The following is an 18,717-nucleotide window of genomic DNA, read 5'->3' on the forward strand; positions in this document are numbered from 1 at the left end:
GCGGCACAGAGTCTAATTACACTAGGTTAGCTAGAGATTTTGGTAAGAAGTTTAACAACACCAGGTTAAAGTCCAACAAGTTTATTTGCTAGCAAAAGCCACACCTTTTGAAGAACGTTCTCCAAGGCGGCCTTCACGACACACGACACCGCAGGTCGCTGAGCAGAAACTGATAGCCAAGTTCCGCACACATGAGGACGGCCTCAACCGGGATCTTGGGTTCATGTCACACTATCTGTAACCCCCACAACTTGCCTGGACTTGCAAAATCTCACTAGCTGTCCTGTCTGGAGACAATACACATCTCTTTAACCTGTGCTTAATGCTCTCTCCACTCACACTGTTTGTACCTTTAAGACTTGCTTAGCTGTATTAACATTGATTAGCTTGATTAGCATTCCGATCATTATTCTGTAAATTGAATTTGTGTCTGCATGCCCTGTTTGTGAGCACATCTCCCACTCCACCTATCGAAGGGACAGCGCTCCGAAAGCTAGTGGCATTTGCTACCAAATAAACCTGTTGGATTTTAACCCGGTGTTGTTAGACTTCTTACTGTGTTTACCCCAGTCCAACGCCGGCATCTCCACATCAAGTATACAAGGCCAGAAGCTAAAGTTTGCTGGCACTGGATAGAGAACTCCTGGGACTGAAAGCACCAGCTGGAGAGGTTTGAGAATGGTGGGGTCAGAACTCCAATCTACTGAAGTCCTCAGATAATGCAGTTGATGCATCTCTATGTCAACTGACAGCTAGAAAAGCATACCTCTGTCAAAGGCCACAGGTTGTGCATATATTATTGGTCGACTAAGTGTGATGAGAACAGCTTCTCTATCAAAAGCGCCACTGATCTCTTCTTGAAGTGCATTCCTCAATCCAATCCGTGTTTTGAAATATGCTACCTGATGAAAGTCTGAACCCGCTTCTTCATAGACCTGAAGTAGGAACACAAAAAAAAGGAATAAGACATTTTTAAAAGTTAATGCTACGGTGAAAAGGTTAAACAGAGGACAAACTGGTAAGAGCAAACCCCATGGGAAATGATGAAATTAGAGAAACTAGAGAAGAGAGCTGGGTGTCAAAGAACAACAGCGAAAAAAGCAAGAAATAACAAGGGAATGTGATAAACAAACGCTCAAAATCTTTGCCCACAAGTAATAAAAATTAAATTTAGGATCGAGAGTTTTACATCAGCCAAGAAAGCTATGGTGTTACAGATATCATGGGAGTTTCATTAGTACCAAAATTAATGAAGAATCAATTTAGAAATATACATTGATTAATTTTTAGAAGTGATAAATGGTAACTTTTAATTGGAAAGAAATTGAGATGAGAGGAACATGAAACATAGAAATTAGATCAAGTATAAATATATCGATCACAGTAGGTTACGTCAAGAGAAAAAAGATAGCACTTGTTCTTTTTATTTTTTTTTAGCTCATTCATATCTGTAACAGGACAATTTATCATCTACCGTGGTGGATTTGAGCCTGAAACGCCAGAGCATTGCTCTAGGTTTGTGGATTACCAGTTCAGTGACCTTGTACCGCAAGACCACAGAGGAACCCAAATTTTTCAACTCACCCAAGCCTGACATAGAACGATTTTATTGAAAACATCTACCATGACTGGATTTGAGCCAGGGACCCAGAATCTTGTCCTATATGTGTGAATTACCAGTCAGCATCCTAAACCACGAGATCACAGGACACTAGTTTAATAGGAGAGACTAAATATGGAACTTTATACTCAATTGGAGGCAATAAACCAATTAGCATGGGTGATGGGTGCTGCAGAAGATCTTGTGGGTGGTACATATTGCAGTCATGTTGTGCTAGTGGTGAAGGGAGTGAACATGCAAGGTCGTGTTGGGGTGCCAATCAAATGGTTGTTTTGACCTGGACGGTGACCACATTTTGAGCATTATGGATCTTCATTCACTCAGGCAAGTGGAGATTATTCTATCACATTCATAACTTGTGGCTTGAAGGTGGCAGCAAAACTTTGTGGAATCATGAGGTGAGTTGCCTATGCAAAATACCCAGTCTCTGACCTCTCTTGCAGCACAGTAAGAAGTCTCACAACACCAGGTTAAAGTCCAACAGGTTTATTTGGTAGCAAATACCATAATTGCTCCGAAAGCTTATGGTATTTGCTACCAAATAAACCTGTTGGACTTTAACCTGGTGTTGTGAGACTTCTTACTGTGCTTACCCCAGTCCAACGCCGGCATCTCCACATCATGACTCTCTTGCAGCCACAGTGTTTACGTGATTCTTAGATCAATGGTGGCTCTCAGAATGTTAATGGTGGGGAAATCCACAATGGAAATGCCTCAAAGGGAATTACCCTTTGTTAGAGTGTCTTTCTGGTTAGAACTCACAAATGCATGTCTCACTATTTTTTTCCTCAGTTTTCTCTCCTTGTCTTACCTAATTTCCAGAAAGATCCAACTCCGCTGATTGAATTTTGTTGCGGTTGTGGTACAAGGCTAGCAAACCAGACATTCTGAATTCAAATCATGCTTTGGCAAATTTTGAAACTGGCCTCAATAATTCAGGTCATTTGAGGGCTGGCAGGCTCAAAGAGCTGAATGGCCACTCCTGCTCCTATTTCTTAGCAGCAACAAATAAATAATAAATCAACATAAACGGAGCTGGCACTGCCCAAGGGGCACTGTCCCCCTACCTTGACCACCCACGGGTCTTAAATGGCTTCTGGTCCCACCACCGAGACCATCACGTCAGGTCCCCATTGTGGTTGAGGTTCTTCACCGGCGAGGCTGTTAAGGTAACTAAGCAAGGACAATTCAGTCCCAGGCTCAGTGCCAGCATTACTAGCATGAGGGCACTTTATCTGAATGCTCGTAGCATTCGAAACAAGGTAAATGAGTTGACGGCACAAATCATTGCGAACGAGTATGATTTGGTGGCCATTACAGAAACATGGTTGCAGGATGGTCACAACTGGGAGTTAAATATCCAGGGGTATCAGACTGTTCAGAGGGACCGATTGGAAGGCAAGAGAGGTGGTGAAGCTCTGATATTTAAGGATGACATCAGGGCGGTAGTGAGAGATGATAAAGGTTGAATCCATTTGGGTGGAAATTAGAAATAGTAAGAGAAAAAGTCACTGAGAGACGTAGTCTATAGGCCACCAAATAATGACATCATGGTGGGGTGAGAAATAAACAAAGAAATAACTGATGCATGTAAAAATGGTACAGCAATTATCATGGGGGATTTTAATCTACATATCAATTGGTCAAACCAAGTCGGTCAAGGCAGCCTTGAGGAGGAGTTCATAGAATGTATCCACGGTAGCTTCCTTGAACAGTATGTAATGGAACCTACGAGGGAGCAAGCTATCCTAGATCTGGTCCTGTGTAATAAGACAGGAATAGTTAATGATCTTGCACTTAGGGATCCTCTTGGAAGAAACAATCACAGTATGGTTGAATTTAAAATACAGATGGAGTGTGAGAAGGTAAAATCCAATATCAGTGTCTTGTGCTTAAACAGAGGAGACTACAAAGGGATGAGGGAGGTGTTGGCTAAGATAGACTGGGAGCAAAAACTTTATGGTGGGACAATTGAGGAACAGTGGAGGACTTTCAAAGCGATTTTTCACAGTGTTCAGCAAAAGTATATACCAGTGATAAGGAAGGACTGTAGAAAGAGAGATAATCAGCCATGGGTATCTAAGGAAATAAAGGGGGGAATCAAATTGAAAGAAAATGCATACAAAGTGGCAAAGATTAGTGGGAACCTAGAGGATTGGGAAATCTTTAAAGGTCAGCAGAAAGCCACAAGAAAAGCTATAAAGAAAAGTAAGATGGATTATGAGAATAAACTAGCTCAGAATATAAAAACAGATACCAAAGGTTTCTACAAATATATAAAATGAAAAGGTGTGGCTAAAATAAACATTGGTCCTTTAGAGGATAAGAAGGAGGATGTAATAACTGGAAATGAGAAAATGGCTGAGGCATTGAACAGGTATTTTGTGTCGGTCTTCACAGTGGAAGACATAGAATCAATAGAAACCCTACAGCACAGAAAGAGGCCATTCGGCCCATCGAGTCTGCACCGACCACAATCCCACCCAGGCCCTACCCCCATATCCCTACATATTTCAGGACACTAAGGGCAATTTTAACATGGCCAATCAACCTAACCCGCACATCTTTGGACTGTGGGAGGAAACCGGAGCACCGGAGGAAACCCACGCAGACACGAGGAGAACGTGCAAACTCCACACAGACAGTGACCCAAGCCGGGAATCGAACCCAGGTCCCTGGAGCTGTGAAGCAGCAGCGCTAACCATTGTGCTACCGTGCCGCCCAAATAACATGCCAAAAGACACAAATAACATGCCAAAAATTGATGACAGGAAGGTTATGGCAGGTGAGGATCTAGAAACTATTATCACGAAAGAGGTAGTGTTGGGCAAGTTAATGGGGCTAAAGGAGACAAGTCTTCTGGCCCTGATGGAATGCATCCCACGGTACTAAAAGAGATGGTGGCAGAAATACCAAGTGCACCAGTGGTAATTTACCAAAATTCGCTGGACTCTGGGATGGGTCCCGCAGATTGGAAAAGAGCAAATGTGACGCCACTGTTTAAAAAAGGAGGTAGACAAAAGGCGGGTAACTATAGGCTGGTTAGCTTAACTTCTGCAGTAGGGAAAATGCTTGAATCCATCATCAAGGAAGAAATAGCGAGACATCTGAATATAAATTGTCCCATTGGTAAGACGCAGCATGGATTCATGAAGGGAAGGTCATGTTTGACTAATTTGGTGGAATTCTTTGAGAACATTATATGTGCAGTGGACAATGGGGAACCTGTGGATGTGGTGTATCTGGATTTCCAGAAGGCATTTGACAAGATGCCGCACCAAACACTGCTACATAAGATAAAGGTGCACAGTGTTACGGGTAATGTATTAGCATGGATAGAGGATTGGTTAACTAACAGAAAGCAAAGAGTGTGAGTAAATGGGTGTTTTTCTGGTTGGTGATCAGTGACTAGTGGTGTGCCTCAGGGATCAGTGTTGTTTATGGTTTACATAGACGATTTGGAGTTGGGGACCAAGTGTAGTGAGTCAAAATTTGCAGCTGACACTAAGATGGGTGGCAGAGCAAAGTGTGCAGAGGATGCTGAAAGTCTGCAAAGGGATATAGATAATCTAAGTGAGTGGGCGAGGGTCTGGCAGATGGAGTACAATGTTGGTAAATGTGAGGTCATCCATTTTGGTAGGAATAACAGCAAAATGGACTATTATTTAAATGGTAAAAAATTACAGCATGCTGCTGTGTGGAGGGACCTGGGTGTCCTTGTGCAAGTATCACACGGAGTTGGTTTGCAGATGCAGCAGGTAATTAAGAAGGCAAATGGAATTTTGTCCTTCATTGCTGGAGGGAAGGAGTTTAAAAACAGTGAGGTTATGTTGCAGCTGTATAAGGAGCTGGTGAGGCCACACCTGGAGTACTGTATACAGTTTTGGTCTCCTTACTTGAGAAAGGATATACTGGCACTGGAGGGGGTGCAGAGGAGATTCACTAGGTTGATTCCAGAGTTGACAGAGTTGGCTTATGAGGAGAGACTGAGTAGACTGGGGCTATACTCATTGGAATTCAGAAGAATGAGGGGAGATCTTATAGAAACATATAAGATTATGAAGGAAATAGGTAAGATAGAAGCACTGGCAGGTGAAACTAGAACTAGGGGACTTGGCCTCAAAGTAAGGGGAAGCAGATTTAGGACTGAGTTGAGGAGGAACTTCTTCACACAAAGGGTTGTGAATTTGTGGAATTCCCTGCCCAGTGAAGCAATTGAGGCTACCTCATTGAATGTTTTTAAGGCAAGGATAGATACATTTTTGAACAGTAAAGGAATTAAGGGTTATGATGAGTGGGCGGGTAAGTGGAGCTGAGTCCACGAAAAGATCAGCATGATCTTATTGAATGGTGGAGCAGGCTCGAGGGGCCAGATGGCCTACTCCTGCTCCTAGTTCTTATGTTCTTATTATCACGAGGCGAGAGACCGGGCGCGAACCTGGTTTTTTGCCTCTCTCACGATCTTACCGGCTCACCACATTGATCAACCAGCGTGATGAGCCAGTAAGATTGCCCCCTTTATTTTATTTAAAACAACAGATTGATTAATACATTTTATATATTAGCTATTTTTCCGTACATCATCAAAACAATTCCTTCTCTCAATTTCATTAGATCACATTTTGGAATATGCAAAGCATTGAAGTGCACATTACTGCTATACAGTTAGCATTTAGAATGCGATAAAATATACCTGATGTTTGACAATTTGTCCTAATGCCAGGTTTAAGTCAACCTGACATTTGCCGAACAGTTTCAGATAGCTGCTATTGCGGCCTGCACCAGGCTGAGCCTTAGTTTGGATGCGATTTGAAAGTTCCAGTTCAATTAACCCAGTCTCTAATCTTACAGCTCTCATGGAAGGGGTAGTTGCTGTAACTTGGATACCCTAAACAGAAAGCAAACACAGTGCACATTGATTTTGAAATTCACATCATGTTTTTTTGATTCTTTCCCAATATTTTATAGCAAATTAAATTTAAAGCATTTGTCCCAATACTTGCTCCACTGAAAATATTAATGCAGTTGGACACTGCCAAAATTTAATCAGAACAGAATGTATCACCTGAATGCAACATCTGTTGAAATATTTGTTATAATCCTAAAAATGCAAATTGAATAAAATGTCATGTTGGCATATATCTTGCAAGCAGTAACTTAGAAAAATTACATATCCATCACACATAATCTCCCTTCCAGTACGCAGTACGTATTGCCAGAAGTCACCACCTGAACTGAAGTTGAGAAAACTGGGAACAAAAATCTTTTTTTCTTTGGAGTTCATGCAAAAAAAAATCTGATTGGGACGTACAAAAGATACTTGAAGAGACCTTGATGCAATCATTAAATGATATGTGGCACTCAAAATTATCAAATGAATCAGAGGAAAGTAAAATAAACTATAGCAAATATTATGGGCAGAATTCTTCCAAAAAAATTCGAAGTGTCAAATTCATGTGAAAACTGGAGTAATTCGCGCTGTTTTTTTCAGTGGGAGTTCAGAGAAGAATCCCCCACACCAGCATGAATATCATTAAATTTCAGGGGGCAAGGCCAATTCCCACTGGGGAGACTGAACTCAGCATGCTGAGTGGGCCACTGCACATGCGCCGATCTGTCAGTGCTGAGATCAGCGCACGCGCAGTGGCCCTGCACTGGAGCTTCACCAGCCCCAGCCTTGTGACCCCCGCAACGCCGGCTCTCCGCCTCCCCCACGGCCTGGTGGCTGCCCCCCCCAACATTCCCGGTCCCAGTTCCGAACCCCGTGTCCAACCGAGCCCGCCACAATCTCCAGCCCCCCCCCGCCAAGACAGTAACACCCCCCCCCCCCCCCCCCCCCGCAGTGCCAAGCCCCCCTCCTAGCAGGCTGAAACCCCCCCTCTCCCCCCCGATTACTGGCCTCCCTCCTTCCCCGACCGATCCCTATGCAGAGTGACAGTGGGACCCTCCACCCTCACCGGTCCCCCCTTGGGGCCCCACCCCATCAGGCCTTGCCCCTAGACCCGTCCCAAATAGGCCCCACTCCCTTGATGGGCAGTGCCAAGGTGCCCTCTGGGCATTAGCACTTTGCCCCTTGGGCAGTGCCAGTGGGTACAGACTGGCACTGCCAGGGTGCCCCTGCCCAGGGGGCACCAGCCCCCACCACACCACTCCCTCAGGGGCTCTGATTGCCCCCCCTTCACTCCGCGGGGTTGGGCCACTAGTTCCCCGAAAGTGGGGAACTACACTGGGCAAATCACACTGGAGTGAAATACTCTGGCGGGATGGGAGAGGCGGTGGGCCCAGGGACTTCAGTCCCGGGGCCAATAATCAGATTCAAATAATATTGAAACGAGTAGTTATATAATTTCCACACCTTTCTGTTGACTTCCAGTGTGGAGCAGACGCTGCCGAATCCCACGCATTGCCTGCCGTGAGATTGTCCTGGCCCGCTGCATTAAAAAATTAGCGCAGCGGGATGGGAGAATTGCCCCCTATATTTATACGCACTTGATCATAATGAACATCTCACTACAAAAAATCGATTTAGCAAAGTTAAATACCATTATATTATTCTAACTCGTATCAGATCCACCACACAACATTCTTATATGGATTCATACCCCTCACAAGAAAGCCAAAATTCAAATTCACTTGTACCTTGGCTATACTTGAATAATGAGAAGTCTACCACCTGCATCATATATTTTACTGTTGGATGGGTTTCCTTTTGGTTGTGGAAGTGGCACAAGAGCCACGTGTCACTTCTCTTATAGTGATCCCACACACAACTGACAATTTGATTTGCATCAAAAGAACATCGATTAAACAAAAGAACTGGAATTTTTCAGGACCATAATTCTTCTTTAAAAGGCTCACAAATAAGTCTGATGCACAATAGTTTCTACAAAACTTAGTCTATATTTTATTATAATTGAAATTATTACCTTAAATTGAAGGTTCAAAGAGTATAGCAAAATTTTTGGCTTTTCTCCATCCATTAAAATATCATGTTCATTCCATAGTGGGATAGGCTGTTCCCCTCCTGTAGATAAACAAAACACTGTATAAATATACATTGCAATGCTAATATTTATCATTCCTTACAAAGGAAGTTTATATGAGAAAAAAGTTTTTATTTTAGGTATCCTGAATCAAAGTGCTGCTGGGTAGAAGTTGTGGAAGCCATGGCTAAAGGAATATTTCTGAATGGATCTGGTTTTCCAGCAGCTCAGCATGCAACCCAATGCTGCTTTTTTCTTTCCTACTTTGTCCCCATTGTGCTGGTAGGTGCAGCTGTCAATTGTAACAGCAGTATGAATGTCTTTAATGCAGTTAACTGACTTGCATCAAACCCAACTAAGTCACTTTGAAGGTGGATGTTGGTCACATTAGATCAGTTGTGATTGAGGAAAAAATCATATTGATCACAACAGCAAAGCGTAGTTATCCCAAGATTCTTCATTTCCCAGTGATCTTTTCTGTAATTCATAAAAATGTTTGCTCTTCAAGAATTACAATTTGAACATCAATGAGTTAGGAAATTTTCTAGTTACTAGTGGTCTGACAAGAACCGCATAAAATAAAAGGAAGAGAGCAAATGACAAGGGAACATAAGTGTTTATATTTATGTCCCCTTTAAGTCCAAAGAAAAAAGATCTAACCTTGGAATGATTTTAATATTCACAAGTAAACAACTTGCATTTACATATTGCTCTGAACACAGATATACTGTCCCAAGCAGAGAAATAAACAAAAATTGTTTGATTATATTCAAAAGGTGTAAAACATCTTCATGAGCAATAATGTAGATATATGGTATTTTTAAATTAATCTCAAATCGAAAGTAACTTTCCCACATACCGGAGACTTTCTGAATAACTTCATTAACCTCCTTCATGAAAACTTTCTGTACGAAGACTAGTTGATTCAAAAGATCCGTTGTCAAGTTGTGCTCAAAGGAACCAACCTATAAACAAACAACGAACATCATTAGAACTAAAGTAAGCTTCCTAAATTCATAATTCTCTATGCAACTTGATAGTCTGATGTCAAATACATTTTCTAACCACAAGCCTACCTCAGCAACACAACGCAAGTAGTTTCCTTGCAGATAATTGCCTTGTTTCGATGGCAATTCATCCCCATTCCAGGATTTGTCAGGGTAACTCTCATGTTCCTCCATGATGTATTCTCCAGACATGGTTACTTGTGGTAGGTTAAGGCTGGCTGATGGAGGTAATGCTGCCATATCAACAGGTGTCACTTTGGATTGGAAACGCAGTCTGTGATTGGGCAGCTCAAACGTGAACCTAGTTTGGGCTCCTAAAGATTGGAAGACCACATTTTATTAACAGAACATTTCTATTAGTGTCCATTACATGTTACAGCATGTAACAAACGACTCCTGATAGGTAGGTCAGAATTTTACAGCCTTGCCATGCTAGACATTTAGAAAAACAGCGAGGTCAATCGAGTCAAGGGCCGAAACTTTCCGACCGTTTATGCCAGCGAGATCTTCCAGTCCCGCTGATGGCACACCACTGCCATAGATTTCCAAGCGGCAAGGAGAGCATTCAATGGGAAACCCTGTTGACAATGGCGGGACCAGTAGATCCCACCAGCGACCAATGGCAGGCACCTTTCTGAAACACGTGGCGGGTTGCGTGAAAAATCCCGCAGAAGGTACCCTTTTAAATGGTTTAATTTTTCTTCCAAGGGCCACGACTATTTTCATTCACAACCGTCATCATAAACGACTATAAAAATCAAATATTAGTAGTATTTTTGAGACAACCAGGTCGAGGATATCTATTACACTTTTCCAAATTAGAAAGGTTGGACATTTCACACAACTTTTTATTCTTCGATTTGTTTTAAATATTAAAGGGTTTGAAAACATCCTTGAATAAATGATTAGACTGGGGGATGCTGGGCACACTGCACTTTCAACTCTGAGAGTGAAATAAAAATAAAATTGATGTAAAACCTCTTCTGTCTGCCAGCTGCAGAGTCAGATGCAAAATCTGTTTGGGCAGTCTGAACCCAATCCCTACTCAATTCTACAGGTCAAAATGTCCACAATTTGGTAAATCACATCCACCCCCACCTAAGACCATAAGACATAGGAGCATAATTAGGCCACTCGGCCCATCGAGTCTGCTCCGCCATTCAATCATGGCTGATTTTTCTCATCCCCATTCTCCAGCCTTTCCCTCATAACCCCTGATCCCCTTATCAACCAAGAACCTATCTTCCTCTGTCTTAAAGACACTCAATGAACTGGCCTCCACAGCCTTCTGCGGCAAAGAGTTCCACAGATTCATCACTCTCTGGCTGAAGAAATTCCTCCTCATCTCTGTATAAAGGATCATCCCTTTAGCCTGAGGTTGTGCCTTCTGGTTCCTACTAGTGGAAACATCCTCTCCACGTCCACTTTATCCAGGCCTCGCAGTATCCTGTAAGTTTCAATAAGATCCCCCCCTCATCCTTCTAAACTCCGAGTACAGGCCCAGAGCCCTCAATCGTTTCTCATACGACAAGCTCTTCATTCCAGGGATCATTCTTGTGAACCTCTTCTGGACCCTTTCCAAGGTCAGCACATCCTTCCTTAGATATGGGGTCCAAAACTGCTCTCAATACTCCGAATGGGGTCTGACCAGAGCCTTATACTGCCTCAGAAGTACATCCCTGCTCTTCTATTCTAGCCCTCTCGACATGAATGCTAACATTGCATTTGCCTTCCTAACTGCCGACTGAACCGGCACGTTAACCTTAAAAGAATCTTGAACAATGGCTCCCAAGTCCCTTTGTGCTTCGGATTTCCTAAGCATTTTCCCATTCAGAAAACTGTCTATGCCTCCATCCTTCCTTCCAAAGTGCATAACCTCACACTTTCCACATTGTATTCCATCTGCCACTTCTTTGCCCACTCTCCTAACCTGTCCAAGTCCTTCTGCAGCCCCCCTGCTTCCTCAATACTACCTGTCCCTCTACATATCTCCCAAAACCTCCTTCAACAAATTCAGAAATTATGGTTGACAAGGGAATTTGAAATGATCAAGTATTCCAGTGGAAGTGGTTAAATTGGGATTAAGGCACAAGAAAGGAGGCTTTATTCTGCTCAGCATCTGTTGATATTGATTCAAGGTGCTAGCAGTCAAACATGCTTCATTTTTCAGCACTGGCACCCTCAACATGGAAAATATCCACAAAAAATAGAAGCAATAACTTTTTCATGTAAGCTGTTTAAAATATTAGAATCTATTAGAATAAATTTTGCATCGAGTTGATAAGACTTCATTTCACCAAAACGTTCCAGTCATTATTCTGAAAGGATGACAAATTATAATTTTGGTTCAGACTATCTATCGTATAATCACTGATTCCTAGCGTTTAAATTGAAGTTCTTATTCTTGAACTAAGTTTGTTAGATAAAATAGTCTTCAACAGAGCAAGTAGCTCTACATTTAAAGAGCAGTGTCCAATGGACATAGTAGAACAGACAACCAACACTTCAAAAACAGCACTTTAAAGTAAAACATTCTGAAATTGTACTATTAGAATTATTGCATATCTCTTGGTATATGTCAAACATTCTGATTAATTTTACAAAATTAAAAGTAAAAAAAAAACAAAATAACTTATGGTTCCCACTTATTTAACACAAAACTTTTAATTTTGCAAAACTCCAATAGAGTGACCACAACCATTTACCTTCATACCAATTTACACACTAGTACCTGTCATTCCATGGCTTTTCATCCTGCCCATTTTGTATTCTGCTTTAAGAGATGGAAGTAGTGCTGCACCAATGGTAATACCATCCAACAAGGCACTAAATTTAAGTACAATTGGCTTCTTCTCCAAACCCTCTGGCAGCTGAGGAAATTCATTTGTTTCCACGGGAGTTTGATTGACACTTGCAACAGGCTTCTCAGGGACCTGCGGAGTGCAAGGCTCATCCTTTGATGGTACGCTACATAAAACAAAGAAAGTTAACATTTGAAACTAGTTTTATAGGTATGTGGAATATATAATTATATATGCAGAACTGTATATGCAATATTTTTGAATTGCCATTCACGGGTTGGTTCTCAAATACATTCTTACTGTTACCATGGAATTGTTTAAAACAATTTTGATCTTTATTGATCCCCAACATTTAGTAATTAAACCTGAACAAAATGATCACTGTTATTACATCTATAGGGGAGTTTTACTTTAAAGAATCACAAATTGAATGAATATAGTGTAATTTTGACGAATTTGCAATTAGATTGTTTAAATGACAACAATGCAATGAGTGAGCCATTTTTCTTTCAGGTGTAAATTCAGAAAAGTATTGTTAAGGGTTTCAGACGGGAAGGAAATGATCCTTCTACCTCATCTGCTTAACCATTATTTTCTTGGGTCTCGACAATGCTGATTTTCAACAATGGAGACATCCAAATGACTTTATCTTCATCTGCAGCTTTCCAAAACATACTTGCCATTAAACACAACTTAGTATTGTGGTAAACATATGTGGTAAACTTGTGGTAAACAAGGGATATTTCTGTTTTTTGGCTATGCATGCACGAGTGCACAGCCAAACTCTGATAAGTGCATATCGTTGGAAACGTCGATCCTAAACAGGTTTTCTTCCATGGCATTTTGTTCAGAAAGTAACTACACAAGGAATTATTTGGCAGCCAATTTGAAATGTTAAACTAATGTGAATAAACAGAAAATTATAATTAAATAGAAAGAGGGAGTGACAATCAACAACACATCACCTATAAAGGTGGTAGATCTGTTTAACATTCGTCTATTTTGTTACGTCAAAGAAATGTCTGCAACTTGAACAATACCCCATGGCATAAATCACAGCTCTGACACTTTTGTTTTATAACTTCTGTGATAACCTCTTATCTTCATAAACTTGTTACAAGCACAGAGGTTAAACTTAAAGATGATACAAGCGAATTACTGAAAAGCTGAACAAGATAAGCTACAGGAGGATTTGAATATCATTGGGAACTGGGTATACAGTTGGCAGATGAAATTCAGTGTGGAGAAATGAAAAGTGCTTCACATGTCAACAAAGGAATCTAGGAAGTGTCAACTCCTTAAATGGAAAGTAAATGTGTTTGGGAAATGAAAGATCTGTAGATCCTGATTGATAATAAATTGAAACAATCACAATGCTTGAGTGGTAGTTAAGTAGGGTGGCACGGTAGCACAGTGGTTAGCACTGCTGCTTCACAGCTCCAGGGACCTGGGTTCGATTCCCGGCTTGGGTCACTGTCTGTGTGGAGTTTGCACATTCTCCTCGTGTCTGCGTGGGTTTCCTCCGGGTGCTCCGGTTTCCTCCCACAGTCCAAAGATGTGCGGGTTAGGTTGATTGGCCACGCTAAAAATTGCCCTTAGTGTCCTGAGATGCGTAGGTTAGAGGGATTAGTGGGTAAATATGTAGAGATATGGGGGGAGGGCCTGGGTGGGTTTGTGATCGGTGCAGACTCGATGGGCCGAATGGCCTCTTTCTGTACTGTATGGTTTCTATGATTTCTAAGTACACAAATCAGATGTTGCTATCTATTAAAAATTGAGCCAAATAGTGAGGTAATCCTACCACTCTATAAATTATTGGCATGTAGTTCTAGTCACCTTAGGACAAAAATGAAATTATACCTATTGAGAACAACTAGAATGATTGAAGCCAAGAAGGGATTGAAATATGATGAGTAATTACATAAATTGGGCACATCAGTGGAAAAGACGAAAGTTGAGAGGTGATGTATCTACTGTTTTTAGGATTCTAAGGGAACTGCATTATGTAGATCAGGACAATCCTTTTCATTTTGTTCAGAACAGTAGAAACAGACAATGTGAGCCCAGTTTCTCTGGTCTCATATGCCCCACCAGCGAGAACAGAATTTGGCACCCAGCCAAATCTCCATTCACAACAGAGGAACCTGCGAATCCCAGCCGCAGGTGAGGTTGAAGAATTCCAGCCAAGGTCTATGATTTTAACTAATCTACAGAAAACAGTGAGAAACTGGTAAATTTATAGAACATGCTCCTGGTAAGATAGTGCTGTTTCATTCAAATATGTTTTGATATATTTGATAAATTTGAGACATAAATGGGAAGTGTAAAGTGCTTGAGAGAAAAAGTTAACTTTGGGCCTATGGTTCCCAAAGATTTACATTTCTGGATTTTTTATAGGCTAAAGGAGAGACTGTTTGAAGGTGATGATTGCCATTTTAGGATCAGGATCCAATATGGATTAGAAAATGTAGAGTTTAGACCACAATGGGCTGTTTTTCCTAATCCAGAACAGTAAAACTAGAGATTATAGGCTGTGCAGAAAACAAAGTTAAATTTAAAATCTAATCTGCAGAAACAATATTTCAGTTAGCAAGTGATCAATCTATGGAACAGACTCTCAAGGGAGAGTTTGGAAGCAGCTCATATTGATTAATTCAAATACAAATTAATTTGATCTTTTCAGAAAACAAAATTTAAAACTGGTATAAGAGTAATCTCAACATAATTTGTGGTAGGTGTATAATGCTGGGAAGGATCAGACAACTTTAGACCAATGGCAACCAAAGCTCTCCACCACTGGGGTATTTCTTGTGTTAAGTCTGGATCCGTTTAGACTGACTCTTGATTATACAACTCCATTACATTTATATTTTATGACTACTCGGATCATTGAAAGCCAATGTGTTTCTTGGATCAGCAATTGCTTATTTTCTATGTTCCAAGTTCTTGTAATTCACAATTGTAAAATATTACCTTATATTGTGCACTGTGTAGCAGCTGAATATTTTTGTAAATCGCTTACCTTGTTGATGGCTGACGAATGAGATCAGAAATCTGTTTGGAGAGCTGATGAGAACTCCGTACCATCATGCTATGCAGTGTGGCAGGATGCTGTGGGATATTGATGCTAATGGCTCCTACTTTTACAACCATTGTGTTGTTGGTCTTCAATCCTCTCTGGGCACTATAAAGAGCCTGAGATTTGGCAATACTGCACTTAACTACCGTTCTAGAAAGAAAAACATAACTCATCACATCTTCAAAATCCAGATGCCAATAATACTGGAAATCTTAAACAAAAAGAAACATGAAATGTTACGGCACAAAAATAGGCCATTTACCTCATCAAGTCATTTTGTCCCCGAGTCCCCTAATCTAATCCACTTATCCTGTTTGTTCCCAATATTATTTTAAGCAACTACCTAATTCCCTTTTGAAAGGAGTAAGGAACTTTGTTTTAGCAACAATTTAGCAGATTTGGCAATGTGACAGAGAATTCCACATTCTAAGTACCCTCTTTCCAGCCTCTCCTTTAATTGCTGATTTTAAACTTGTGCACTTTTGTAAATGTTCTTTTGAACAGTAAAAGTGATCTATCACTATTCACAGTATAATAACTCTGCATATCTTTCTCAAATAATCCTTCAACCTCAGTTGAGCAAACAAAACTAGGCTTTTGCAAGCCTGAGTTATCATAACCCAGATAATGCCCTTTTAATTCTACATTGCACCTACTTTTTAAAAATCCTTTCTATAATGGAATGCCTAAAATTATACACTTTTCATTTCCTGTTAATATTTCTCACTTTGATCTACAGTTCCACTTGCTAATTTCTCCTTCAAGGCATTCCTAATACATTGTACAAACATGGAAAAGTTTTGTCTGCATTCAATAATTATTGACCATGAGGTCAAGTTGGAAATTTAAAGCAAACAGCAATAACCTATGTTACTTTAAACACTACCTGCATACAATTAATCTTGGATTTTAATTGGGCATTCTACATTCAACAGTTCAAACAACCAGTTCACACATCTTTAGTTAAACTGCAGCACCAAAACAAGGGTTAGCACTATTTGATTTACAAACTCTACAGAAGCATAAAAAAAGTAGCAAACAATACGCCAATGCACAAATGGGCAAAGCTACAATATGCTTCTTCTGTACATTATGAAAACAATAAGCCCACAAAAGTCTTAATGATAGTTCATTACTGATACATTTCTGCCTGGTTTTCAATTCAAGGTAAATCAAAAGTAGGCATCATAATATACATACACAAATTAAAAGTACAGTATCTAAATCATTTATGCTTGACGAAATTAATACATCCTTCTCAGAATTGATTTAAGCATATTATGATGTAATAGTGGGCTAGAAATTATAGAGTTTTGTTAGTGCTTTCACTAAGTCAAAAATGCAAGCTGAAATCATGCTAGTTTGTGACATACAGAAATTCTTGTTTGACTGTACTTGTAGGTGAAGTAGGAAAATCCTCCAGCCTATGCAAGATGGTTGTAGAGAAAGCAAGAAAATAAAAAGAGAGCAAATGAAGTCTAGACATTCATGCATAAACCTTTATTCAAACAGTGGAATCCTTAGTGTGCAGATCTGTACATTTTCTAGCATTATATTAATATTTACCAAAGGTTCAATATAAGTACTTGAATTTGAGTACAGCATTTTTTCACTGGCAAAATGGAGCCATGCAGAATATTTCATTGTTTGTAATTATCAAATATAATAATCAATTACTTGACTTCAAGACAACACACACTAAGGGTTACCACATCAATAATAAAAGGAACTATAAATTCATAAAGAAAGAGTTACTGTATTAGCAGACAAGTATTATGAAATTCATCAACTGTGAACAAACAAATTCAGTTTGTAATATTCAGAAGTTTAAAGTTATAATGTATATAACAGATTTAAAAGAAAACATGCAAGTTCAAATAAACTGGCCACATCCAAAACTCTACCCAAAGTAAAACGACTGCTGCTACAACAAAAAAGAATTGTTACGTATCACGACTCAGCGGAAGCTATATTTCACTATTTCAGCATTTTAAATTTTATTGGCCTTCGAATGTTATAAATTGTTATCAGACCATTTTGGTCCAGTGACATTACACACTTAAAACATTCCATGTTTGTTTAAGAATTACAGATTACCACAATATTGAACAATAACGGGCTTTAGCAAGGCATCTCACAGTTACGTCATTAACTTAGACAACTGCCTGCACCCTTCAGTTTAAAGAACTTCAGCATTCTAACTTGCTGGAAGCACAAATAGTTAATGCATGGTAACAAGGTCCTGAGTGAATGGCAGGACCAACATTTATATTTTTTTAAATCTTCAACCACTACTTGAAGCAATGAGACTCCTCAGTTTAAATTGTTCACTATTTGGGCCAGAGAGGTTGATTGGGACTCATTAACTATTATCACATCATTAAAACGAAACTTCCTGGACTAAACATTTTGTGACAAGTTTAACAGGCAATTAATATGAAAATCTAGCACATTTTCATAACTAATGGGGAGTCTAAGGGTGATGTGCTGTTTGTGCAAAGCAAACAGTTTAGCTGTATACATTGAGTAGCGAATTCTGGAAATTTGCAAATTTCAGCATATCTTTTAATTCTCAGAACTTGCTGGTTGAGTTGCACATTAACAACAGTGCATTATTCACATGCCATTATTTTTCAGCAAGTTTTTTATGTTGGGAATATACAATATTCTGTGCCTACATTTCTCAGTTAACTACATTTTCTGCACAAAATAACATTAGGTATATCCATAGAAAGTAATAGGCAAGAGTGCCAATGGTATAAAATAATACACTGCAATCTCTCCAAAAATCCAAAGTCAAAAAACATCAGTTTTTTTTAGCTTAGGGTTCACAGAGATGGCATTTGTGCCTGCAAACACGTCCTTCTCCGAGGCAGTAATGGTGCTGGAGCTGGGACCCTTACCCAGTAAAGGGACAACTCTGGACCCACTAGATCAATGCTGTCAAATGGCAAGGAGAAGGCAGTGAGTCCAATGGTGAGGGAAGAAGTGGCTGGCTGAAGTATCCAGATGCGAGCGGGCGCGTGCTGTCCGGAGGAGGCGCGCACGTGAAAATGAAAAATTTTTAAAAATTGACCCTTTAAGATAATCTTTCTACATCCCATGCATCCTCCAGATTCATAACAGGGAAAACAAGAGGTACTAGAGACTCTAATAGGAATTTGATCGAACTTTGCAAAACGTTCACCTGCTTAGTTAGGCCAGCCATGCATTTGGAATGTGATAT

The 18,717-nt window shown here is 40.2% G+C and overlaps 1 protein-coding gene across 9 annotated transcripts in view; it reads right to left on the reverse strand.

The window, feature by feature from the left end:
• kiaa1109 (KIAA1109 ortholog) overlaps positions 1-18,717 on the reverse strand; it is a 449,716-nt gene that overhangs the window by 116,868 nt on the left and 314,131 nt on the right. For 7 of the 9 annotated variants that reach the window (XR_013497649.1, XR_013497648.1, XM_078211383.1 and 4 more), the window contains 8 exons: positions 16,865-16,915; positions 15,435-15,641; positions 12,343-12,578; positions 9,681-9,925; positions 9,464-9,569; positions 8,548-8,645; positions 6,315-6,509; positions 767-935 (listed from right to left, as the gene is read on the reverse strand). Coding sequence is in view for 7 of the 9 variants with exons in the window: in XM_078211383.1 (XP_078067509.1) it covers positions 767-935; positions 6,315-6,509; positions 8,548-8,645; positions 9,464-9,569; positions 9,681-9,925; positions 12,343-12,578; positions 15,435-15,641; positions 16,865-16,915 (1,307 nt within the window). In the remaining 2 variants the exon portion in view is untranslated. The remainder of the gene's footprint in view (positions 1-766; positions 936-6,314; positions 6,510-8,547; positions 8,646-9,463; positions 9,570-9,680; positions 9,926-12,342; positions 12,579-15,434; positions 15,642-16,864; positions 16,916-18,717) is intronic. The other 2 variants (XM_078211413.1, XM_078211375.1) reach the window with 1 other exon arrangement.

The sequence above is a fragment of the Mustelus asterias genome, chromosome 1 (genome assembly GCF_964213995.1).
Source record: "Mustelus asterias chromosome 1, sMusAst1.hap1.1, whole genome shotgun sequence".
Lineage (NCBI taxonomy): Eukaryota > Metazoa > Chordata > Chondrichthyes > Carcharhiniformes > Triakidae > Mustelus > Mustelus asterias.